General features: G+C 52.4%; 1 protein-coding gene and 1 long non-coding RNA gene across 2 annotated transcripts; one reads left to right on the top strand and one right to left on the bottom strand.

Annotated features, from left to right (window-relative positions):
• The first annotated feature begins 7,106 nt into the window (after positions 1 to 7,106).
• On the top strand, positions 7,107 to 19,178 carry IP6K3 (inositol hexakisphosphate kinase 3). Its single transcript, XM_032647752.1, has 5 exons — positions 7,107 to 7,293; positions 13,272 to 13,482; positions 14,569 to 14,744; positions 15,754 to 15,929; positions 18,576 to 19,178. The coding sequence occupies exons 1-5, from the start codon at positions 7,107 to 7,109 to the stop codon at positions 18,993 to 18,995; spliced, it is 1,170 nt and encodes a 389-aa protein (XP_032503643.1). The 3' UTR covers positions 18,996 to 19,178.
• On the bottom strand, positions 16,552 to 19,671 carry LOC116761679. Its single transcript, XR_004352077.1, has 3 exons — positions 19,488 to 19,671; positions 19,185 to 19,355; positions 16,552 to 17,168 (listed from the first exon to the last, which is right to left on the bottom strand). It is a non-coding gene; the product is annotated as an uncharacterized LOC116761679 (long non-coding RNA).
• Positions 19,672 to 25,603: the final 5,932 nt, after the last annotated feature.

The following is a 25,603-nucleotide window of genomic DNA, read 5'->3' as shown; positions in this document are numbered from 1 at the left end:
AGGACATTTGTCAGGAGCTGAAGGGCTTCTAAACTAATAATCATTGTATTAAAATCGCATTTGGTCCTCAAGCTGGAGGAACATTGGAGGAACGTTTCTCTTAACATAAATGTTAAGAGAGAAGGAGAGGGGGAATAAAACCTTCCCTCAAAGGATAACATCGGCTTGGAAATAAGTCAGGAATATGAAGTATTGCTCTGTGATTCTGGAAATCAAGCCTTCCCCAGGAAATAGATGCTCTCCAAAGCCTCATCTTTCAGCCATGGCTGAGAAGGTGATGTGTGAATTCCCCCAGCGTTCAGTATTGATCCTACCGGGCTGGGACTGCGCAGATGGAGGGGCTCACCACCCCACAGCCCTTGAGTCATTCATAGGATGGATTTTAAAACTTGATTTTTTCCCCCCCAGAAAATAACCTTGTGCCTTCCAGGCCCTGATGGCCCCAGATGATACACAACCCTCAGCCTTATGAGAAACTCCAAAATTCTCCTGCCCATTACGACCTCGACAGTTTTAAGTGGTTTTCTGGTCCTCTCGTCTCTAATAGATTAAAAAATGCTCCCTTCGGCATCACAGATACACTGAATGGTACTTGTACCAAACCTCTGGCTCTGAGCTACCTGCAAAACGTACCCTAGAGCTTCAGAGGCGAGAGGGCAGGCCATAAACCACGCTGCTTCTGAGTCTGCAGCCCAACACATTTTATTTTGCAGTCTTCTTTTGCTGCAAGCCGTTTCTCAATTATCTCCTCCCCAGAACGCACCCCTCCCCCTCGGATGTACTGGGATGCAGTCCCGAAGGCTTCCACACCTTGGCGATCTCAGGCAACCCCCCTCCTGCCTAGACTGATGAGGGGGCCAGACAGGCACCTCCGGTCCACGTGGCCCAACCTCCTCTGCACCCACTGTGTGCCCAGACCCCCAGCAGCATTCACCTCGGCCTCCCCACGCAACCCTCCCTCTAGTTCCGTCTCCCTGCTTGTCCTTGCCTTTCCCTGTTGCTCATTGCACACACACGCCCCCAAACAGGCCTTCCTCAAGTTCCCCAGGCTGAGCCTCCATCTCTCCCGTATCAGACCCCTTTCTGGACCCCTCACTCCACCCCTGTCTTGGCCGACAGCAGTATCTCTTCTAACCTTTTCAACTAGGACTCATTTTTCAACATAATTTGTTCCCTATGAGTCCCCGTGCAATACTCATTAGACTTTTAGTATCTGTTGATTGAGAAAACAGATGATGATAAAAAAAAACTACTAGGAACTCAATAACGCCTTTAAATGAATTTGTATTTTGGTAAACACCGAAGCATTTAGATACATTTGAGAAATGATCGAGCTCCGTGGGTATTACTTTTCTAGTCTGCAGGTAATGCTGGTGGTGGTGACGTGGCTTTCGGTCAGGGCTCAAGAGACCCACGGATGGGAGCCCTCCACCCATGGCACGTGAATCCACACTTCCCCCCGAGGGTGGCGCTCCCACCACCCAGTCAAGGACAAGTCTCCCGTTCCTGATGTGCACAGCTGAGACACACAGCGTAGAGAGGGCCTCAGACGGGACCCTGGCCCCCACTTAGGTCTCAGGACTCCCAGAGGGAGCCAGAGCGGCTGCCCCTCCCTTCCAAGGGAGACCGCATGTCGGGGGCAGAACAGGCATCGGCTTTAGAATGAGACAGACTCACTGTGGCCAAATCCCAGCACCAGTATTCACTGGCTCTGGACCCCGAGAAAGCTCTTCTACTTGTCTCCATCTGAAAATTATTCTCCTGAGAAACAGAGATGGGCATTGTAAGGCCAGTGGTCCATAGTAGATGCTTCATAGGAGTAACTATGATCGTAGAGGATATATTTGTGCAATGAAATATTTGAGTGCCTGAGGTTGCTCCATACAGGGTATCTGGCTGTGAGCTGGTGAATTAGTCAGGATGGACTAGGTTGAGCTGCATAACAAAATACCCCCAAACCTCAGTGCCTAATAGAGCCCAGATGTTTTTCTCTGTCATGCAGTCACTCAGGAAGTGACTGTGCTTCCAAAATTACCTTGGCCAGGGAAGGAGAATTTAGGACACTGCTTTCTCTAAAAGCTCCCACCAGAAGTGGCATATGTCACTCCCCTCCATGCGATGTCGGCCAAAGCACATCACACGTTGGCCAACGTACCTTCAAAAGGAAGTGAAATCATACAGCATTCCCGTAGGAAAAAACAGAATATTTGCGAACAGGCTTGACGATAACCACAGTCAACCAACTAGTTTCCAGATACAAGGAGCTGACAGCCTCTGATAAGACAGAGATCATGACTCATTTCGTCCAAGCTGAACCCTTACAAGTTTGATTTGTGGTTTCACCGGCCACCTTCCCTAAAATGGGAGAGGCGAGTTCTAAAAGAGGTGTATCTTCCGTAATTGTTAATGAACTCTGGTTTAGCCTGTGGGGAGAGGTTGTATATACAGAAAGGATCTCAGGAAGAGGAACTAAAATGTGCCGATTGGTAGTGACGGGCCACAGTGCCTTCATTCACCTCAGCTTGATGGGTGACATCTGTCACTGTGCCTGACGTCACTGGTACTGTCACCCGTCCCCACTCTGGGAGCCAAATACAACTGCAGGCCCTGCTGTCCATGACCCTCCTTTCAAACCAGGGAGTGTCTTGCAACCCAGCGCAGGCTGGCTGTTGCTCAGGCCCCACAGGGCTGCACTGACACAGACAGTCCAGGGCCTTATTTAACGACCAGCTTGATGGCCGGGCCCCATCAGAGAAATTAGCCTTTGAGTCTCCTGGGGTGAGGCCCAGAGTCATTTCATTCAGGACATGATCCAGTGACAGGGCAGGAGGACACAAGGATCTGGGGGCATTTGACCACTGTTCCCAGGGGAGGGGGCACTAGGCTGAGCTCCTCTGGCTGGGAGCATCTCTTCCTCCTCCCTCCCTCCTTCATCCTTCCTCCCACTTCTCCCTCTCCAAGGAGCACTAGGGAAGGATGCTGGCCAAGAGGTTTGGGCTGTGGGTCTGTGGGAGGAGGCATGGGCTGGCGAGAGGGACATTTGTCTCCCTTCAAAGCACTAAAGGGAGCCCTTCAGTGTGTCGGAGGGGGTGTGAGATCCTGTCTCTGGTGACCGCCTCACCTGCCTTCCCAGCACCCACGCTGAGTCACAGGGGTCAGTCCTGAGAACAGCCCACACAGTGACAAAGCTCAAGTGGTAGAGACGCTTGGGAAGAGGACTCCACAAAGGAGGGCTGTGCATTCTGTCATCTGAGCGTCCTGACAAGGCTGTGGCAATGGGCGGTAAATGAAGACTCAGACAGTTACCCAATTCATCCCAGGAGCCTCAGCAAGCTGGTGGGGACGCCTGGAGCAGACCCGGGCACCTGACTCCTTGCCCAGTGCTCTTGGGAAACAGAACGGGGCCCAGAGGCATTGCTCAAAGGCCAAGGCTTTGGGTCAATGACAGAAGTGCCTGCGCGTGGCAAAAGGAAGGTCTGGGCTAAGAAAGGTCTGTCAACCTGAATTATTCATTTGGGACTTGGTAGGAAGGATGGGATGAATGGAGGCCTTCTCTAGCTCAATCCCACAGCAACAGACAGGGAACCTCAGCTTCCTTGGGAATCCAAGGTCAGCATCAGTGCCAAGGGGAAGGCTCAGAGTGCTTCTCCGAGCAGCAGCAAAACCCACCTGCCTGCCTCAGGCAGGTACCCCGGGGGCTGAAGCCACTGCCCATCCGTCCTCCTTCTGCCCCTTCCCACAACCTGCCTCAGAACCTCAGACCACACAGCTCAGGAGCTAGAGGACCTTCAGATATCCCCTAAGCTAGACCCTAAGATGACCCTTGAGTGGAAGGGCCTCACTTTCCCCAGATTCAAGTCCAGCTTTTTTTTTTTTTTTCAGTATGCAGGCCTCTCACTGTTGTGGGCTCTCCCGTTGCGGAGCACAGGCTCCGGACGCACAGGCTCAGCGGCCATGGCTCACGGGCCCAGCCGCTCAGCGGCATGTGGGATCTTCCCGGACCGGGGCACGAACCCGTGTCCCCTGCATCGGCAGGCGGACTCTCAACCACTGCACCACCAGGGAAGCCCCGAGCTTTTTTAAAAGTACAAACTGGTTACCCAGCAGACACCCCACCACTGCCAACCCACACCAAGTCTGGGGCAGGAGAGTTTACGTTGGCTGTGTGTGAGCTGTCTCAGAGGCCTGGGGTCTTCTGGCTGATCCTGGCTCCCTGAGAAGGTTTGACCAGGGCTCCTGAGAACACCTGACCCTGGGGGTGGCAGGGATGGGAGGCAGAGGCGCTAGAATGACACCGCCCCAGACAGAGAGCCCCAAGCCGGTCAATACCAAGGCCCAGCTCCAGGGGGGCCTCACCTGACCCCTCACGATGGTTTCTGCAGCGGTATGGATCCCAGCCACCACTAGGACGTGCACTCACTGTCATCAGGTAGCAGGAGGGCAGGCCAGGGGGCATCAGGGTAGGAGAAATCAGGCCTGGGGACAAGAAAACCTGAGTCCCTGTCCAGCACAGCCAGTGACTTGCGGGTGACTTTGGCCAAGCCCCAGCCTCCTTGGGGCTCAGTTTCCTGACTCTCAAAGCAGAGAAAAAGCAGCCCCCAGCCCCTCTGCATCATGGCAGGTAAGCGTGCTCTGAGCTAGTGTGCCTGGGTTCAAACCTCTGTCCTCCCCCTAATAGCTGGGCACACACACGCAAGTTACTTAACTTCTTTGTGCCTCATTTTTCTCATCTGTAAAATGAGGCCGATAACTAATTACCTCATAGGGCGGTTGTGAGGCTTACATGGGTTCATCTATGTAAAACTCCTGGAACACTGCCTGGCTGTGTGTTTGTTACCATTTATTGTTATTTTCTCCCCATGCCACCACTGGTAGGTGACATCCATGTCCTTAGAGCTCCTCGGGGGGACAGGGGGTGTGGGGGAAGAAGGGCGGTGGGCCGCCCAGCACAGCAGCACGAGGGCCTGACTGGGACTCCACCTGGACGCCGCCAGAGCTGGGCTTGCAAAGGTGAGGCCAGGCCTGGTTAGCCCCAGGCGCTGGGGAGACAGCGTGGTGCATGGGGCCTCGGCTCCTTCCAGGAGTGGCTATAAATGAGCTTTACAACCTGGCTGTCCCTCTGCTTACCAGAAGCGCCTCTTCCCCCCTTACCCGGGGACAGGTGAGCTGGCAAAGGCTGACACACAAGTGAGCCCGGCCAGAGCAGAGGTGTCGGGACGCCTTGGTTTTTCTCTTCCTTCCTCCTTCCTGCTTCGGCCAAGTTTGCAAGGAGGATTGGGTTTGCCAAGGAACTGCCATGTCTTGTCTGATAACCAGACTGAAGGTATCCACTCATCCTAGGGCTGATTCCCGATTTTCCTTGTATCTAGATGTCTCCCAACTTATTTCCTCAGCTCCTGGGGGCAGATCCCAAGCAGGGCTCACCTCTGGGTGGACTCAGAGCAGGGCTGGGGGGAGCCGCTCGCCAACAGGCCCCAGTCCTCCTCGCCCCAAGGCCTCGCCCCAGCACCCACAGCCTCCCCAGTCATGCTTCAGCCACGCATCCGGCAAAGCAAATGACCACACCAGGCAGAAGCCACCCCCTTTCCCTTCCTAAAGGGGAGCTCTATGGCCTGCCAAGTAGTAGTCAATTTGGGAGCGGCGCCCTGGAGGGGAGTGTCGGGCCGGGCTGAGGCTTTCAACTCCGCCTGGTGCTGGAGGTCCAGGTGGCTGGTGGGAGCTTCTCTGAGCTGGAGTCCTGAAGCAGTTGACAGGTACTGCTGTGTGTGGAGCCAGCCAGCCAGGCCCATGGTCTAGAATGAAGGTCAACAGAGGGTTAATCGCACCCAGCACTGCCTAGCCTAGTTGCATCCTTGGCCGGCCGGGAGTCCAGCAGAGGAGAGAGTATTAATAACTCCGTGGTGACAGGCACCGCTGCGGCAATGTACTCTCGAACAGGATGAATACGACCATAAGAGCCTCCCCTAGCAGTGTCTCCTTGGCACTCTCCTGAGACAAAGTCAGGATGTCTTTAGGGGCCATGTTTCCAGCCCAGTGTTCCAGCATTTGCCTGAGGTCCGGCAGGCCCGCCCTTAGGGAGGGTGAAGGATGCACACGTGGTGGGGGACAAGACGAGGAGCCCCCGCTTAAATTCTGCCTGTGCTCCTGGCCTGAGGTGGGCCCCAGCAAGCCATCAAAGGCCTTGCTTTCCTCATTTGCAAGCAGCAGTGATAAAACCGGCCCTCCCAGTGCCGGTAGGAAAATATGACCACCATGGCAGTAATGCTAGAAATAATCATGATAAATCACATTTATTAAACACTTAGCTCCGGGCACTGGGCTAACCTTTTCATGGGCTTATATCTCAGTTCTGAACCCTAAGTCCACGAGATGGGTATCATAATTATCGGGTTCTACAGATGGGGAAACTGAGGCCCAGAGAGGTTTAGTGACTTCCCCAGGTCACGTAGCAATAATGTTGTGGAGTCCTGATGGTGCACAGCAGATGTATATGCAGTATGAAAATGAAGCATTCCTGTACCCCTCCAGCCCCCGCAGGATGGTAAGTCCCCACCAGCAGGGATTCTGCTCTCTTCTCGTTGGGCTGGGATCAAAGTTCCCAAAGAAAGGCAGGCAACGGGACGTGAGAAGTTCAGACACACTCACTGCACTCTGAAAGCTTACAGTTTTAGGTAGTATTTTTTGAACGTTTTAATATTAAAATTCAAAAGGCACAAAATGGTATTTAGTGAAAAGTCTCCATCTCAGCCCTGCTCCCCAGAGGCAGTAACTGTTACCAGTTGCTTGTAACGGATTATTCCAGAAGAAATCGATGCCTATTTACAGTCTTGTTTAACTACCTGGGGGTCGTGGCTGGCGACTTCAAGTGCTGCCCCCACCAGCACACCACCTCCCTCACATCTTTTCCCCTCCTCCTCTGCTTTCCAGGGAACCCCACCAAGAGCCCTCAGCCAGGAAGACACCTGTGCTATGACAGCGATAAAGGCCAAGAAGGAGAAAGTTGAGGACTGCTGACAGCCCCGCCTTCTGTCCGGGAGCTGCTACCTCGACCTCAAGCCCTCCCTCCTCTTGTGGATTTGCGAGTTGCCCCCTTCCCACGCTGAAGCATGGTGGTGCAGGACAGCATGGACACCCCTGGCGTGCCACTGGAGCCCTTCCTGCACCAGGTCGGAGGTCACCTGAGCGTACTGAAGTATGATGAGTACACGGTGTGTAAGCCCCTCATCTCCCAGGAGCAGAGGTTCTACGAGTCCCTGCCACTGGCCATGAAGCGCTTCACTCCGCAGTACAAAGGTGAGTGTCTGGGCAGTCCCTTGTGCTCAGTGTCCCCGCATGGGGCCAGCACGGGGCGGGCGCACACACCTGCCACCTCCTCAAGCACGGTGGTGTGTTGAAGTGTTGCCATGGAGACCTGCCCCTCTCCACAGCCCAGCTGGTCTTCACAGCCCCAGTTTCTCTAAACTCTTTGAGCCTCCAGGCCTGGAGTGTTATGCCATTTGGCGTCCTACGAGTTAGCTCAAGCCATCAGGCTTCGAGGAATTGAGAATGGGATAAAGTGATTGCCCAGCCCCACCCCGCCCTGATGGGGCATCCTGGTCTGTGCTTTGGGAGTGCCATGGCTGGGTCCTGTGACTGTGGTTGGTAAACACAGGACAGGTGGAGACCTCCTTCACCTCCCTCGGGTGACCCAGGTGCATGGCAGGAGCCTCGGGTCTGAGACAGGTTATGGAGGGGCTGGTTCACAGTGTGTTTGGGAAACCAGAATTCCCACCCTCATCCAAGGGCAAAGCCGGGGCGTTTCCGCGGTGTAGCTGGGGAAACAGTGCACGGAGCGGTGTGTGTTCTGGATCTGAGCACAGAGTAGGTTCTGGGGAGAGAAGGCTGGGGTGGGGGGGGGAGGGCTGCTGTTTGCTGACCTCCGGACAGGGGCACTCTGTGGGCTGCCAGCATCCGCGGGGCAGGCTGTTTTGTTCACATCCAGCCTTCGGTAAAAGCGGTTCACAGGGCTCAGGGCAGGACTCTGCCAGCCGCGGGCCCACAAAGGGATACATACTCAGAGAAAAGACCTCCTTTAGAGGATTTTAAACCTCTAATAAGTCAGTTAAAAACTTACCTGCATTTCAGTGACGTGGATAACTGGGAAGGATGGGGCCTGTCTTCATCAGTGTTTCTCAAAGTGGGATGCAGGATCAACCAACTTTACCAGAATTGCTGGTGTGTGTGCGTGCGTGCGTGTGTGTGTGTGTGTGTGTGTGTGTGTGTTTAAACGCAGGCTCCCAGGCCCCATTCAAGACCTCTGAATCAGAATCTCTAGGGTCAGGGCCTAGGAATCTGTATTCAGTATGCTCCAGATTCAGACCCACTGAGAGGGGCCCAAGGTCTTGAGCCCTGGGCATTGCTTCAGTCATGCGCTGCCAGCACATCTGAGAGTCTGAGATAAGACAAATGAGAGACAGGGGTGGATGGCTGGTGTACAGCCTTTGCAGGCCTCCCCGGGGGCCCTCTGGGTCCGCAGGCCGGTGTTGCCCATCAGCTGTGGATCACTGCCCATCTTGTCTGAGCACCCACTGGAGCTAACATCTGGCCCTTCACAACTGAACTCAAGCCAGCAAAGGGGCGGCAGGATCTCGGGTGGGGTGGCCTCCTGCCCGCAGCATTTCACGCTGGTTTGACACAGCTCTGGAGCTGAGACAGTCTGCCAGGGCAGCCCCAGGGAGAGCGGGGAAGTGAAAGAGGCCGGTGGGTTTCCAGGACAACATCCTGGTGCCCTCCCCGTTCCCTGTCTGCACAAGCCATCCTCCATTTGGCGGGGGGGGGGGGGGGGGGGGGGGGAGCGGGCGCGGGTGGGTTAGGACCGCACCACTCTGGGGAGTCTTGGGCACTGTCGACTCTCCAGACCCCTCCTCTGCCCTGCTTCCCTCTCAGGTTGGGCCCATCCTGGTACCACCCGCCTTGGGGCCCTGCTAACTTGATAGATTAATGCGAGTCATCACTTCATGCATCAGTCTTTGCCTTGGGGCTTCATTCAGGAGATGATGTTTGCAAACAAGTCGGGAGGGGTCGGGTCAGGGAACCACAGGACATCTCTCAGGTGAGACCAAACAGGCTGGCTGAGGGTGAGGGTGAGGCAGAGCCCATGGGCTGGCGTGACACCCAAACAGGAGGTTTCGATGATGCAGAAACGCTGATTCCCTCACCTGCCCGAACACGATCCACGTGGTGCCAGCATCCAGGCACCACCCAAGGAAGCGTACGTCTGAGGAGACACTAGAAAGGGCCCAAAAGTGGGACCCTCAAGCCCTCAGACGCCAGGGTCAGGGAGCTGAAGTCAGGTTTGGGATGGGAAAGGGTCCCTCGAAGGACCTCAGGCTGTGCGGGCATCTTGTTTCACCAGAAAAGAAAAGTAATATCGGCCAACCCTTAGTGTTCACTCAGTGCCAGACACACTGGAAGAAGTTTCCATGGCTGACTCGTTTAATCCTGACAACAGTCCTCTGAGGAAGGTGTTTCTATCATCCCCATTTCACAGGTTAGCAAACTGAGGCACAGAGAGGTTACCCAACTTGCCTCAGGCCACACAGCTAGTGAGGCAGAGCCAGAGTTCAAGTATGGGTCCCAAGTGTGGGCTCTCAGCCCCCCAGGCCGGCTCCACCAGTGACTATCACTGAAGAGACAACTCCTCAGATGCCAGTGCTCAGGGGTCACCCAGCCCAACGTGGGAGGGGATGTGACTTGCCCAGGGTCACTCAGCTAGTGGCCTCAGGTCAGGGGAACTCGAACACCCACAAGGCTGCCACAGGGGTCTCCCTTTTCTTGCTGGTGGGAACAACCCAGAAAGAGAGGCTGTTCCTGACGTGGCCGCCGCATGCCGCAGAGCCCGCCCTCTTCCTTCTCACTCCCTGCACGGTGACGGCAGTGGACTGCTGGGCAGGCACGTCGTTCCCAAGGGCAGCTTCCCCGTGCCAGGAGCTCATCTTGGACCCTTTGCTGGGTTCCTTGGGCATGACAGCGTCTTGAGGCTGTGTCCGTCTGCCTCCCAGTCTGCCCATCGGCTTTGGGTGAGTGAGGACATGCTCCTAGGTCAGGTTGGTAGTGGATGAGCCAGATTCATATTACAGACGGCGGCAAATAAATGTTCTCATGAGCTTAAAAATAAGTGCATGACAGAATACTTACGGAAGCAACTCAGCCAAATCGAAATTGCTGAGATGCTCTGGGCACGTCAGCCAAGGCAGTGAGCACTCGTGTCTGCCCAGGTGCTTGGGGGGCTGGTGAGCAGGCAGACAGGGCCGGGGTCCCCCACTCTCCTGGCCAGGCAGGGACAGCAGAGTGTTGGGAGCCCGTGGGCCGCCAAGTCCCCATGGACACCCAAGGCAAGCACAGAGGCCAGCCAGCTCCCCCTCTTCTCACACCTGGAGGGTAGGCTCTGGGGCCTGGGGGTGGTTCCCAGGCCAGTCCTCCTCCCCGGAACAAGCACAGTGACCCTCCCGCCAAGAAGTCTAGGCTGGAAATGTAACACCGTATCCTTGGGCTTCTTGGCGCTTCCGGCCCTCGGCACTCTCACGAGGTGGTGGCATCGTAGCCTCTCCGTTCGCTCCTGTGGAACAGAAGGACCAGAACAAATGTGACTGGGGACACAGCAGGAGTGTGCCTCGTCCACACACGGGTAAACATAGCGTGATGACACAGGAGTCTCCCGATTAAGTCCCAGGCTCAGTACGACAGCCTGTTCCGTCTCCCACATTCACGGCTGGCGTGGCCTCCATCCCTTACCAGCTGTGTGACCTCGGGTGAGTTATTGATCTCTCTGAGCCTCAGTGACCACAGTCAAGTGCCTTGCAGGCTTAGTGATCAACAAAATGCACAGAATGCTGGCACACAGTAGGTGTAAAAGACCAGGCAGTGGTTATTACTACCGTACTTGTGTCCCTGACCTGCCATCAGCCCCCTGCTCTCATGAGCAGGACAGCCCTGGTGGGCTTGGTCTAGGGATGCAGGCTACTGTCCAGGTAAACTACAGAATGCTCTGTTATGGTTACTATCATGATCACTTCACGGGACACTGGGGCCTGGGATGAGCTAAGGAAGAGCAGAGTTTTTTAAGGAACTGGAGGGAACCGAAGGTCACGCTCAGGCTACAGGATTAGGGCACTGGGAACCTGAGATGACAGGCCTGGCCCAGAGAGACCACTGAGCTAGGCACAGATGGGCCTGGAGCGTGCCTCGCTGAATTATAGAGCAGCCCTGAAAATGAGTGTCTGCTCTGAGCAGCCCAGGAGGGCCGGGCAGGGCCGCACGAGGGGAAATCGGCTGCCTTGGCTGCTGGTCCAGCAGAAATGACCACTTAAACGCTGAGAAGGTGACCAAGTGGCCAGGGGAGGAAAGCAACACCTGGGAGGATGTGACCACAGACAACCCTCCCATCTGTCAGGGTCCCAGCGGAAAATGAGCAGTACATGCCAAGGGAGTTAAATAAAGAGAATTTTTCAAGGGACTATTCACAGAATTGCACACAGGATTAAGGGAACAACTGGGGAGACTTCCCTGGCAGTCCAGGAATTAGGACTCCATGCTTCCACTGCAGGGGGCATGGGTTCGGTCCCTGGTTGGGGAACTAAGATCCCACATGCCATGCAGCGCTGCCAAAAAGAAAAGGGGGGGAACAACTGGGGATGGTGAGGCAACCAGGGAGCGGCACGACTGGAAGACTGTAACCAACCCCAGGCCTGAAGGGCCAAGGTGAGGGCGTGGTAGAGTTGAGCAAGAGGGAGGCTGCAGAGAAACACAGCCACGGCAGAGCCACGCCGCAGCAGGGAGGGAACAAGTGGGATAAAGCCCCAACCTTTCTCCTCCCCTCCCCCCATCTCCAGCCAGTGTCCCTCATTGGCCCAACTGTCAGGCAAAAGAGCCATTGGTGCAGGCTTCCCTGGTGGCGCAGCGGTTGAGAGTCCGCCTGCCGATGCAGGGGACACGGGTTCGTGCCCTGGTCCGGGAAGTTCCCATATGCCGTGGAGCGGCTGGGCCCGTGATCCGTGGACGCTGAGCCTGTGCATCCGGAGCCTGTGCTCCGCAACAGGAGAGGCCACAACAGTGAGAGGCCCGCGCACCGAAAAAAAAAAAAAAAAGAGCCATTGCTGCATGCCAGAGTCAGCCCCCAGGCACAAGATGGATGGAGAATGGGTTGGTAGAAGAAGGAGCAAAGAGAGGGTCCTCACGGCATCAGCTGCAGGAAGAACAGGGAGCAAAGGACTCTGTAGAGAGCCGGTTCTCTCAAAAACATTCGTGTGGCCGTCTCCCGGGCCACGACCATGAGTATCTTCCACCTTCACCAGAACTCTGGCGAGGCTGGGCACCCACAGAGGGAGGGCTGGACCCTGCCACCAGAGCGAGAAGTCCAAAGAACACCAGAGAGCCATTAACGTACAGGCCAGAGCCAATGACCTGACCTGGTCAATGTCCTAAAGGAGAAGCTCGGCTAGCGCATGGGTTCCATGGGTGTCCTCACATCCTTCGCTATCACAGCCAGCGACTGGAGTAGGATGTTATGCCTGGATTACAAACACCGGTGGTTAGGAGGTACCATTGGAGAAATCTCACACGCCTTCTGTTTTCTATCAAAGAACCACATTCTGTCCATAATCTTCACGTGCTGTGCGTCTAACCGTAGGCAATGGCGAACGTCAGTGTGAAAGCCAGGGATGGGGGGAGGATGAAAGAAGCACCAGGAGGCCCAGGAGGCTGTTAGAGGAAGGCTTCCTGGAGGAAGCTGCTCAGATACAGGTTAACAGAGGGGAGAGCCAGGGTGTCGAAGGAGGCAGAGGACAAGGGGCAGGAATGAGAGGAGCCCCCGGCTTCCCTCACTGCCACTCAGACGCGGGGGCCCTCTTTGCAGAGGACCAGCTCGGATGCCCCAGGTTGGGCCCCGGTGGGGTGCTGCGGGGTGCCTGGGTGGTGTGCTCGCGCACGGAGGAGTGGAGATGTGAGGACAAAATGTACGCAGCTGCTTTGTTTCAAGCATGAAGGGGCAGGGAGAGGTGACGAAGCAGAAGCTTTGCCAGCATCCATACGAGGCCATTTTCTGCAGGCTCCGCAGCTCTGGGCTGATTCTGGAACAGGATCGGGTTGAGGCCAGTCCCCGTAGCTCTTCCTTGAGAGACGAGCTGGGGAAGGGGGGCAGTTGACCACTGCCATTAAACTATAGTTCAAAAGGACATCACACTGCATCCACTCCGTAAATGTCATCTGGTTTCTCCATCCCTCCCCTTCTGCAGGCACCATCACCGTGCACCTCCAGAAAGACAGCCGAGGCCATCTCAGCCTGGTTGCCAACCCACTGAAGGAGATCCGGGGGCCCTTCCAGGTCTCCACGGAGTCGGCGGCCGTGGCCATATGGCAGACCCTCCAGCAGGCCACCAGCAGCGGTGGTGCCCTCCCCCTCCCCCAGTGGCAGCACACCCAGCTGGCACACTCACTCAAGGAGAGGTGAGGGCCACTTGGCAGGATGACAGAACCCGGGCCGCATGTCCCTAGCAGGCACCAGCACTGCTCCCACCTGTGCCCAGGCCGATGGCTCCCCATTAGGGCCAGAGCCGAGAAAAGGAGAAATTCAGATGAAGGCTCTGTCTAGAATAAGCCACGTGACCAAAAAGAAAAAGGAATGCGTTTTCTTCGGTGCCACTTCTAGAGGGAGGATTTCAATTCATTTCATCTCGGAAGTGGATGCACACGCCGAGTCCTATACAGAGCAGACATTCAGTGTATATTTGTTTCATTAAATACCTGTTTCACTGAGACCATGAGGTGTCTCTGGAGGGGGAGAATGTGCAGAGCAGAAACCCCAGAAGAGTTGACATAAAGGAAAAGTGTGGCTAATGCCTCTCTAAAATCACCTTCTGTAGCGGTCAAGCCTGGAGAGGAGAGAGGTCAACTGCAGTGCTCCGTGGGGCCCTGGAGACTCAGGCGGGAGCCCAGGGTCCTTGGACAGTTCTCAGATCAGCTGACCTTTCTCAGATGAAAAGGATCCCTGGGGATTTTTTAAACTCTTATGGGAAACAAAAGGGAGCTAATACAATGAAAGTACCTCCCTTCCCCAAGGATCTAATTAAGCCTCCTGGCTTGGCGTCAGGAAGCGGTGCATATTATCTCCATGTTACAGACGGGGAAGCAGAGATGCAGAGGGCAGGAGAGGGTGGACCCAGGACCTATGATTCTTCCCCCCATGGCATCTGAAGCCACAGTAACAGCCTAACCTCCAGCCTTCTGATTCCAGGCAGGGTCGCCACCTCTATACTGTGTTGCCTCCAAAGGGAGGTAATGACCCAGGTCATTTACAAGTGAATTTAAACCGCCTCAGCCCCCTGAGGAGGTGACGTGCTCCGGTGAGTTATTCTGGACTTTAGAGAGACCCCTTCGAGGCCTGCAGCGTGGCCTGATCTGGTGCCCCGGGGCCTGAGCAGGGCCGGCAGGGCACTCCTGAGAGTAGCCAGGGAGAGTCCACATCAGGGTCCAGCCGGGAGAGCCCAGCCAGTCACAGGGGCCCTGACTGTCGTGTGCTCCCCCCGCCCGCAGCCCAGCCACAGCACTCCTGAGGTCCAAGCTCCACCTCAAGGCCCAAGTCCCCTCCCTGGTGGAGGATGTGAACGGGAACCAGACAGAGAGGAGAAGCTTTAACCCGTGGGGCCTGCACTGCCACCAGGCCCACCTGAGCCGCCTGTGCGCTGAGTACCCTGAGAACAAGAGGCACCGTATCCTTGCCCATGACCCGCCCGCCCGCCCAGCCACCACTGCGCACGGTGCTGTCAGGGGCGCGGGGCGGTGAAGGGAGTGATAGACAGACGTTTCGGGGCAGGGCCAAGGGAGGTGTGGGTAGGGAGAGACAGCCTGATGTGAGAGAGAGTGGGAGGCACAAGCCCTCCCACCTGGGACCTGGGAGAAAGCAGATCTCTCCAAAAGAAAAGCCAGAGGATGGGGAAGGAGGAATGCGGGAAAAGCTGAACAGAGTAAGCCTGTTTGGGCCACTGACTGTGTCTCTGCCACCTGGGCAGTGGGGATGGACAGGGCTGGGGTCTCTGTGGGCAGATAGGAAAGATGACTGCCACGCTGGGTGGGGGTAGGGGTGCGGGTTCGAAGGGAGAGTGGGTCCCTGCACCCATTCTCCCTTTTACACCTCCCACAAACTCAGTGAGCAAATTCAGGCTTGAAATGCCCCCCTTTTGTCACCTCTGAGCTCCTTCCCACGCACCGGTGGCTGGTTTCTCTGTATTTACTAAGACATCTGCAGCCCTCATCCCTAATAAGCTTTTGCAGGATAACTACTCTGCTGGAATTAATATTCCTGCAACTCATCTCTGAAGCTAATATCAACCCACTTCTCCCCAAAAGGTATTGGCCCATTCAGTGACTCGAGGTTTTAGCCTTATGATTTTCTGCCATAACATGTAAATTGGGCATGGTCTGCCAGGGATTTCACTCCTGAATTTAAATTACAACCTCAGAGCAAAAAGGGAAAGGAAAAAAAGCTCACATCCTCATCAACTCCCCCTAAATAAATGGACTTATGAAAGCAGCCTGCAAAGTTAATACCTTGAATTCTTCACAGCGACTGACAGGCTGGTCTGTAATGAAAGAAATGGGAGTGAAGGGATGGGGCTCAGAGGAGGGAATCTCCAGCCAGTTTCAGAGGCCTGCTAACCGCCTCCTGTGGGGCAGTGGCCTTTATGTCCTCAGAAGCCTTCCTTAAAGTAGCATGACCAGGGTTCCTGCTGCTGGAAAACGTCGTGTCACAGTACAAGCATCCCTGCATCTTAGACCTGAAGATGGGGACCCGGCAGCACGGGGACGATGCGTCGGAGGAGAAGAAGGCCCGCCACATGAGGAAGTGTGCACGGAGCACCTCGGCCTGCCTGGGCGTGCGCATCTGCGGCATGCAGGTAGGTGGGGGACATCTGCGGGGCTGGACATCCTGGCATGTCCACTAGGGGCAAGGATGTCTCCCAACCAGATGCTGCTGCCCCCCGCAGGACCCTTCATTTTGTGGGGGCAACAGAGACGGTGGCCAAGCACCTCTTTCACCAAGAAAACGTGTATCCCGGTCTAGGACACACTGGGTTTTTTAAAGAGCGCCTTTCAGGATAGTGATATCAAAACCCCACCATTTGGGGGGAATGTAAATTGGTGCAGCCACTATGGAAAACAGTGTGGAGGTTCCTCAAAAAACTGAAAATAGAATTGCCATATGAAAAAAAAAATTAGAATTGCTATATGATCCAGCAATCCCACTCCTGGGCATATATCTGGACAAAACTGTAATTCAAAAAAATACATGCACCCCCTATGTGCGTAGCAGCACTTTTCACAATAGCCAAGACATGGAAAGAACCTAAATGTCCATCGACAGATGAGTGGATAAAGAAGATGTGGTATATATATATACAGTGGAATATTACTCAGCCATAATAATGCCATTTGCAGCAACACGGATGGACCTAGAGATGATCATACTAAGTGAAATAAGTCAGACAGAGAAAGACAAATACCATATGATATCACTTATATGTGGAATCTAAAATATGACACAAATGAACTTCTATGAAACAGAAACAGACTCGCATAGAGAACACACTGCAGTTGCCAAGTGGGGGGGAGGGATACATTGGGAGTTTGGGATGAGCAGATGCAAATTATTATACATAGGATGGATAAACAACAAGGTCCTACTGTATAGCACAGGGAACTACATTCAATATCCTGTGATAAACAATAATGGAAAAGAATGTATATAACTGAATCCCTTTGCTGTACAGAAGAAATTAACACAACATTGCAAATCAACTGTACGTCAATAAAATTTAAAAAACCACCATTTTTAAACTCATCTCAGGATCTCTGGCAGTTGGAACTTTCCATGTGACCACGTTGGTCCTGCCCATGTTGAGAGCAGACCTTTGATGACAGTGTGCGAGCAGGTCTGGGAGAGAACTGAGAGAAAGCTTCTCTGCGTGCTCCGTTGGTTCCTCGTTCTCTTGAACCATGAAGCTGAACCCTCTCCTTCTCAGATGCTGGCGGGCAATCTGCTCTTTGAATCGTTACTGGCCATTTCCTGTTCTTTCTCTGCTTTTTCTGCTGCTTCTTGCTACCTCTTCTTGTTAACAAAGTGGGAAGGTCGTAACCTGCAAAGCCCAGCAAAGGAATGGTTAATTTTTTTATTGCCCCGACTCCACACTTCATTTTTGCTGTTCTGATGTGGCTTATAGCCAAGACTGCAGGAGAACAGGAGGAAATAAACTTCCTCCAGCGGCTCACTCTTAGAGTCTATCTACTAAAGCTAAACCAGACACGGATTTGATGGTAATCGTTATAGCTTTCCTTAATTGAAACTGCCACCCCTTGAAGCTGGAAGTTGAGTCTATAAATGTGTGGCACAGATGTCCCTAGGAAGGCTTGGAATACAGTCCTCAAGAGAATGGAGTGTGACAATTTGTGGAGTACATGGAATCTCTCTCTGGACCTCAAACCTTCTGAAATTGATCTGATTTATTTACAAAGAGATGCCTGTCTTGTGCTTAGGAAGGCTAATTGTAACAGCTGATCTCCAGCCCTCCAAAGGCAACACCAAGTCGATGGTATCTTTCTGATTTTTTTTTTCAATTCCTGTTTTCTGTAAACATATCATGTAATCTGAAGGCAGGGAAGACCTGAGAAACTGTCTTGGTCAGGTACGGGCAGCCCTTCCCAGGTGTGCCAGGCAGAGGTGTGCCAACTCACCCTCTGGCCATGCCAGCCACTGACCTCCGTTCAGTCTCTGCCCGCCTCTGTCATCTGAATGAAATGGGAGCGGCTGCCACTGTCTCCCCCCTCGGCATCTCTCCTCCATCTGCTCCCTTCCAGTGGCCAAGACATAACAGTGTAGGGGAGAAGGGCTGATGCTAAGGAGAGGAGCCACCAACCCCACAGAGCTGCTGCGAACCTTCCCTGCTCCATCCAGGCTCCCCTCAATCTCACTGGCTGCCTAAAAACTCCATCCACACCTGATCTAGCCTGTCTTTTCATCTCCAAACAATTCACCCCACTCTACCCCCAGAGTCATTACGGTTTTCTTAGAATCTGCAGAGAAAGGACTTCATAAACTTTGTTGGGGGAAATTTTAATCTACTTGGCTTTCCAAGACCATTGGCTGTGATTTCAGATTCCCACTAAAGCGTTCTTGCTTGGGTTTGCTAATATTTAAAGAGGGCCAGAAGCCAGGGTTTAAATCATGGTTTGGAGGTTGACATTGGAAATTCACAAGAAAGGAGATCCAAACCTTTTCCTGGTGGGCGGAGGGTCACCTTCATAGGATGAAGGATCTTTAGACCTTGGATTCCTATTAAAGGCTTGCACAGAAAGCATTTTAAAATGTAAAAGTGACACTGGTGCTTGATGAAAGGTCATCCTGCCAGTCATTGCAGCCATTCTTGCCCTGCATCTCTAGAAATCTGTTTATATATTAGGTAGTTTGTGATGCTGCCCCTGTAGCAGATGTGATTTTTTTTTAAGTTTGCAATTCTTCACATTTTCTATCTTCTTTTTAATGTAAGGTTTATCAAACCGATAAGAAGCACTTTCTCTTCAAAGACAAGTACTATGGAAGAAAACTCTCAGTGGAGGGCTTCAGGCAAGCGCTTCATCAGTTCCTACACGACGGGACCCGGCTCCGGATGGAGCTGCTAGAGCCCATCCAGCGCCAGCTCCGGGCCCTCCTCTCAGTCATTAGGAGCCAGAGTTCATACCGGTTCTACTCCAGCTCTCTCCTCATCATCTACGATGGGCAGGAGACTCTGCAGATGCCCCACGGCAGCAATGTCGTCAAAGTTGACATCCGGATGATCGACTTTGCTCACACAACATACAAAGGCTCCTGGAATGAACACACCACCTACGATGGACCAGATCCAGGCTATATCTTTGGCCTGGAAAACCTCATCCAGATCTTGCAGGATATTCAAGAAGGAGAATGAGACTTGTTGGGTCCATCCAGATTTTTCTGGAGGATAGCTCTCCAAAGGGGCCTGTTGGTAGCTAGGGTAGTCTACACACCCCTGAGATGTGTCTGTAATAATTATATCTACATTCAAAAGCCATCTCTATACATGACAGGCTATACTAACAGCTGCTAAGGAAACCAGCTCTGGAGGTGATTCACGTACCCTGGCATCTTGCACTCATGCCGGTCGTCGCAGGCTGCACGGCAGGATGAAATGGCGCCTTTCTGGAGTAAAGGGTGGGGTGCAGAGGAGATACAGGCCAGCATTACAGTGAGATTCTGGAGTGTTTGCATTTAAAGATGCTTTCTTGTTGTCATGCTGCAGTCTCACAAGCTGTAAGGCAAAAAAAAAGAAAAAAAAACCTTACTTGAGGAAACCTGGAAGAATGAGTTCCCTAGTTATCGTTTTTCTGCTCACATGGGCTGCTGGCTCCCAAGGCAGACAGAGCTAACGAATGTCTCTTACCTTCCTCAGAGGCACTGTTGGTGGGGCAGGGTGAACTGGGACAGATCTGCCCATCTCACCAGCTTTGTCCCCAGGTTCTGAATGGACAAGGACAATCCCAGACACAGTACTGGCAAACCAAGACCCCAGCTTCCCCATTTTGGCCCGTGGAGAGGCGGGTCCTACGGGAAGTGATGATTTTGTCAGATTCTGACCATGAAATGCAGCTTCTGGCGGGGGTGAACTGCACATAAGGAAGATGTGAACTTCTACTCTCCAGTTCTATTTATTTATTTAGGGGGTGGGGTGGGGGAGTCAGAAGAGAGGAGCCCGGAGGACCCAGGAAACCAGGCAATGTTTATGAGACGGGTGGACAAGTGTAAATACGGAACTGAGAGCAAACAGTTCTAATTAATTCCTTCTTCTGCAGCGTGGAAACCTATTATAATGCCCTCGAGTCAAGCACTGAGATACATTACCCAATTAGGGAAATAAATTTGTTAATAAAATTGCTGAGGTCACCAGCGATTATTTGGTGTGCATCATTACCCTTTCTGTTTGTTGATTCTGATCATGATACTGTATGGTAATTCCAATTTATGGGTGATTAAAGTATACACAGCAAGAACACTTCACCGATTTCCTTGTAATCCTTCGGGGAACCTGGGTGAGAAATGGTGGCTAATAAAATATCTGCGTGTATCACAAGGCGGGCACCATACCTGAGAAATAAGTGGTCCTTTCACGTGAACCTTATACAGTGCAAAATGAAACCATTTTTGTGTTCTCATAGCTAATTATCATCAACTTTCAAAAATTCGCACCAAAAAAAAAAAAATCCACACCAGTAGAAGGAAAGAGTGCCTGCACAATAAAAACTTTTGTTTAATTTTAGTTTACATTATATGGATTTCCAAGCGAGGTAACTTGCCTACTCATGTTTGGCCGAGGTAAAGATGTGAGTGATTTGCATGCCCTGCGTCCACGGTGGAGAATTGAGTCAAAGCACGCTGAGTGGCAGAAGGAAGTCAGCCGAAAACAAAAGATTTGCTAATGATGAAAGGGAGCCCGATATACTGCTTTTTCTGGGTCACTTCCTTGCTTGAGAACCTGGTACCACGTCAACCAAGTCCAAAGCTCCCTGGCTGAGCTTCTGATTTCTGTCCCCATTCTCTGCCTTTTGTACTGTGGGAGCTGCCTGAGGCTGAGGGGAATGTCAGCTGGAATCTAAGTCTTTTCGGACTGGCCACCCATGTGGCCAACCATGCTGCAACTGCTCTCCATGGCTGGCTCCATCTTCCTGCCGATGTGCTGACCCACTACCCCTTTACCCCACGGTGCCCTTCATGGGCAGTCTTTTTCCTCCTCTGCAAATCTTCTGAGGTTCAGCCCAAATGATTCTCTCCTCCTCCTGAAGATATCACCAACAATAGTGCAGTTTGCTGCAAGGGACAAAGTTGGCTACCGTTTTAGACTGTTCTTCCTAGACTCCTGGACTCAGAGGGGCAACTGTGGTCTGGAAGCTTGTATGAGGCTTTACAGATTCAGCAACTTGGCTGAATGAGTCCACCCAAGTATCGCAAATCTGGGTAGAGGGAGAAGAACAGAAAGATTCAGAGAGAAGAGAAAGTGATGGGTGTGTACGTGTTTGCTCTCCAATCTGAGTTTACTGAAAAATGGCAAAAGGGTGAGGGAGCCCCAGGTACCCAGCAATCTGTAAGCACAGCCCTGTCCTGCTCAGCTGTTCCCTGCTGTTCTCTTTGCTAAGTGCTATGGATGATCCAGCTCTTGGGAGCTTAGATTCTAGTTGAGGAGGCAAGAAAAACAAATGAACTGACACAAACCACACAGTACATACCTAATGATACAGCGGATTAATCCACATGGTACAGGTGATCAATCCTGTAATAAAGTTGAACAGGTTTGCGGAGAGCTGAGTCATCACGGAAACTTGGAGGAGGTGAGACTTCATCTGGGCCATGAAAGGTGACAGGAGTGGAAAGGGGCTGGGGCATTGGTGAGGGGTGGGGAGTGGAAGGAGGGAAAAATCCAGCAGGCTCGTGAGTCTGTCAACAGACCAGCCCAGTCAGGGTGGGGGTTTTGTGGCTGGGAGTAGAAGTGAGCAGAAAGATGGAGTGAGCCCAGATGGTGGAGACCCTTGGAAATCTGGCCAAGTATCTCATTCATTTGTTCGCGATTTCATTCATCTGTCCTTCCTTCCCTCCATTCATCCACCCAAAAGATATTTTCCGAGTGCCTGGTGCTTGACGCACGGTGCCAGGGCCTTATAGGAAACCAGGAAGTGTGGGGATTGTGATGTTATCCTTAAGAACCTCATGACTTAATGAGAGAGTAAAGACCCTCATGTGAAAATATCACGGGTGCTTCAACAGGGGATGGGGGCCGTTTGCTTAGCAGTGCAGAGTGCTACACAGGAGAGCAGAGGCAGTGAGGACTCCCTGCCACATGGGGTGATCACAGAGGTGAAGCTGAGCCTTGAAAGGGAGGCAGGTCTGAAAGGTGATCAAGAGGGGCGGGTGTTCCAGGAAAAGGATCAACAACCACAGGAACGGGGAATCAAGCATTCTGCTCAGGGCACAGCAAGTGGCCTGTGTTGACCACAAAAGGATGATGTACGGGGCACCGAGGGAGATTAAGATGGAAATGGAGAAACCCCAGAATGTGAGAGTTAGAAAGGGCCTCTGGGGGCTTCCCTGGTGGCGCAGTGGTTGGGAGTCTGCCTGCCGATGCAGGGGACATGGGTTCGTGCCTCTGTCTGGGAAGATCCCACATGCCACGGAGCGGCTAGGCCCGTGAGCCACGGCCGCTGAGCCTGCGCGACTGGAGCTTGTGCTCCGCAGCGGGAGAGGCCACAGCGGTGAGAGGCCCGTGTATTGCAAAAAAAAAAAAAAAAAAAAGAAAGGGCCTCTGAACCTTCCGCCTCTACTGCCAGCTCTCACCTGGAACACTGCAAGAGCCTTTCTTCCCCAGACTGGGGAGCTCTCTTCGTTTTTGAACTGAGAAACACACAGGTAGTAGTCAGAGGAGGATAACTATTTTCAGACAACTCCAAATATCAGTGGCTTCACATTTCGATCCACTTGGGGGTTGGCAGAGAGTCTCTGCTCCACACAGCCATCCAGGGATCCAGGATCCTTCCATCCTGTGACACCACCATCTTCAACCACAGTCCTGAAATTTAGACAGCATGGAGAAGGCAGACCTCATATCCCATCCTGTGGCCCTACCCAGATGGAGTCGCGGGGCTGAGATTACTTTAATTGTGTGCACGGGATGAGGAAATGGGTTTGATGAGAACCTAGCGTGTCTCTACTGTAACCTTTCTCCATAAACCTCACATCAAATTGATACCTGACTTATGGGGGGAGAAACAGAGACATAAAGAGCAAGTGGGGGGGCATGTGGGGTTAGCAGGGGACTGTTAGCACCAGAACTGGGGATTCTGACCCAGATCCTCCCCCAGGCTATGTCCTCACACAATGAGTGTGCCCAGAGTGCTGGCAGATTGGCTTAGCCTCTCCCCAAACTCAGTTTCCTCATCTGTCCCACGGGACCTCTGACTCGGTCCTCAAGACAGGTGATGGGGAGAAGCAGCTGCTCCTGACCCCCACACACACACCGGCTGGGGTGCAGGGACAGGGGCAGCCTGGGAGACAGTCAGCCAGCCCCACCTCTCTCCCTCTGGAGTCCCCTGTGTGATTGAAGAGGAAGCTCAAAAGCAGAGTGTTACTACAGTTTTTCCATAATGCAATGTCATCAGGAAGGCCTGGGCCTCTGGGCAGCACCCTGGCAGCCCCATCACTCTTCCCAGCTGCAGAGAACCTTTTAGACCATGCTGGAAAGGGCAGGAAGCAGTCTAATAAAACACATGGCAAGGCAAGACCACTCCCAGCATCTCTTCAGAATGATCTAAACTTTGGACTTTTGATTTAAATCTGCATCCTCTGTGGCCAAAACATAAAACAGAAGATGAGGGAAAGAACAAAAGTGAAAGTGTGGGTGCCAAGAATCAGAGGGGAGGGAGGGAGGGAGGAAAGCAGCTCTGGGATGACACCAAGTCAGGCGCCGGACAGACAGGCTGACTTGCACCCAGGTTGGCTCCTTTCCATTAGGCATTGCTCAGAACCCCTCCCTTCTGTCACTAAGCTGCCCTGAGATGGGACAGGAAGTTTGAGAGCTCATCCTAGAACAAACTCCAGGAATCTACCCACCCCCGATTTGCCCTTCACCTTTCTCCCTCAGACCTCTAAAGAGTGGGTGGGAATGTTCATTGCAGCTCTATTTACAATAGCCAAGACATGGAAGCAACCTAAGTGTCCATCGACAGATGAATGGATAAAGAAGATGTGGCACATATATACAATGGAATATTACTCAGCCATAAAAAGAAACAAAATTGAGTTTTTTGTAGTGAGGTTGATGGACCTAGAGTCTGTCATACAGAGTGAAGTAAGTCAGAAAGAGAAAAACAAATACCGTATGCTAACACATATATATGGAATCTAAAAAAAAAAAAATGGTTCTGAAGAACCTAGTGGCAGGACAGGAATAAAGATGCAGACATAAGGACTTCCCTAGTGGCACAGTGGTTAAGAATCTGCCTGCCAATGCAGGGGACACAGGTTCGAGCCCTGGTCCAGGAAGATCCCACATGCCACGGAGCAACTAAGCCCATGTGCCACAACTACTGAGCCTGTGCTCTAGAGCCCATGAGCCACAACTACTGAAGCCCGTGAGCCACAACTACTGAAGCCTGCGTGCCAGAGCTGGTGCTCCGCAACAAGAGAAGCCACTGCGATGAGAAGCCCTTGCACCGCAACGAAGAGTAGCCCCCGCTCACTGCAACTAGAGAAAGCCTGTGAGCAGCAGCAAAGAACCAACACAGCCATAATTTAATTAATTAATTAATTAAAAAAAAAAAGATGCAGATGTAGAGAATGGACTTGAGGACACGGGGAGGGGGAAGGGTAAGCTGGGACGAAGTGAAAGAGTGGCATGGACTTATATATACTACCAAATGTAAAATAGATAGCTAGATTCCATATATATGTGTTAGCATACGGTATTTGTTTTTCTCTTTCTGACTTACTTCACTCTGTATGACAGACTCTAGGTCTATCCACCTCACTACAAATAGCTCGATTTCGTTTCTTTTTATGGCTGAGTAATATTCCATTGTATATATGTGCCACATCTTCTTTATCCATTCATCCGATCATGGACACTTAGGTTGCTTCCATCTCCTGGTTATTGTAAATAGAGCTGCAATGAACATTGTGGTATATTACTTTTTTTTTTTTTTTTTTTTTTTTTTTCGGTACGCGGGCCTCTCACTGCTGTGGCCTCTCCGGTTGTGGAGCACAGGCTCGGGACGCGCAGGCTCAGCGGCCATGGCTCACGGGCCCAGCTGCTCCGCGGCATGTGGGATCTTCCCGGACCGGGGCACGAACCCGTGTCCCCTGCATCGGCAGGCGGACTCTCAACCACTGCGCCACCAGGGAAGCCTTACATGACTCTTTTTGAATTATGGTTTTCTCAGGGTATATGCCCAGTAGTGGGATTGCTGGGTCGTATGGTAATTCTATTCATAGTTTTTTAAGGAACCTCCATACTGTTCTCCATAGTGGCTGTACCAATTCACATTCCCACCAGCAGTGCAAGAGTGTCCCCTTTTCTCCACACCCTCTCCAGCATTTATTGTTTCTAGATTTTTTGATGACGGCCATTCTGACCAGTGTGACATGATATCTCATTGTAGTTTTGATTTGCATTTCTCTAATGATCAATGATGATGAGCATTCTTTCATGTGTTTGTTGGCAAACTGTATATCTTCTTTGGAGAAATGTCTGTTTAGGTCTTCTGCCCATTTTTAGATTGGGTTGTTTGTTTTTTTGATATTGAGCTGCATGAGCTGCTTGTAAATTTTGGAGATTAATCCTTTGTCAGTTGCTTCATTTGCAAATATTTTCTCCCATTCTGAGGGTTGTCTTTTGGTCTCGTTTATGGTTTCCTTTGCTGTGCAAAAGCTTTGAAGTTTCATTAGGTCCCATTTGTTTATTTTTGTTTTTATTTCCATTTCTCTAGGAGGTGGGTCAAAAAGGATCTTGCTGTAATA

Source organism: Phocoena sinus, chromosome 11 (genome assembly GCF_008692025.1).
Source record: "Phocoena sinus isolate mPhoSin1 chromosome 11, mPhoSin1.pri, whole genome shotgun sequence".
In the NCBI taxonomy this organism is placed as follows: domain Eukaryota; kingdom Metazoa; phylum Chordata; class Mammalia; order Artiodactyla; family Phocoenidae; genus Phocoena; species Phocoena sinus.
Note: the sequence above shows the minus strand (reverse complement) of the source record. Positions and strands in the feature narration are given on the sequence as shown.

Excerpts from the sequence above, each read along its gene's own strand:
- IP6K3 (XM_032647752.1), top strand. The coding sequence starts at position 7,107 with ATGGTGGTGCAGGACAGCATGGACACCCCTGGCGTGCCACTGGAGCCC. Across the intron at positions 13,483-14,568 it reads GCACACTCACTCAAGGAGAG|CCCAGCCACAGCACTCCTGA; the intron begins GTGAGGGCCACT and ends CCCCGCCCGCAG. Across the intron at positions 15,930-18,575 it reads TGCGCATCTGCGGCATGCAG|GTTTATCAAACCGATAAGAA; the intron begins GTAGGTGGGGGA and ends TTTTAATGTAAG.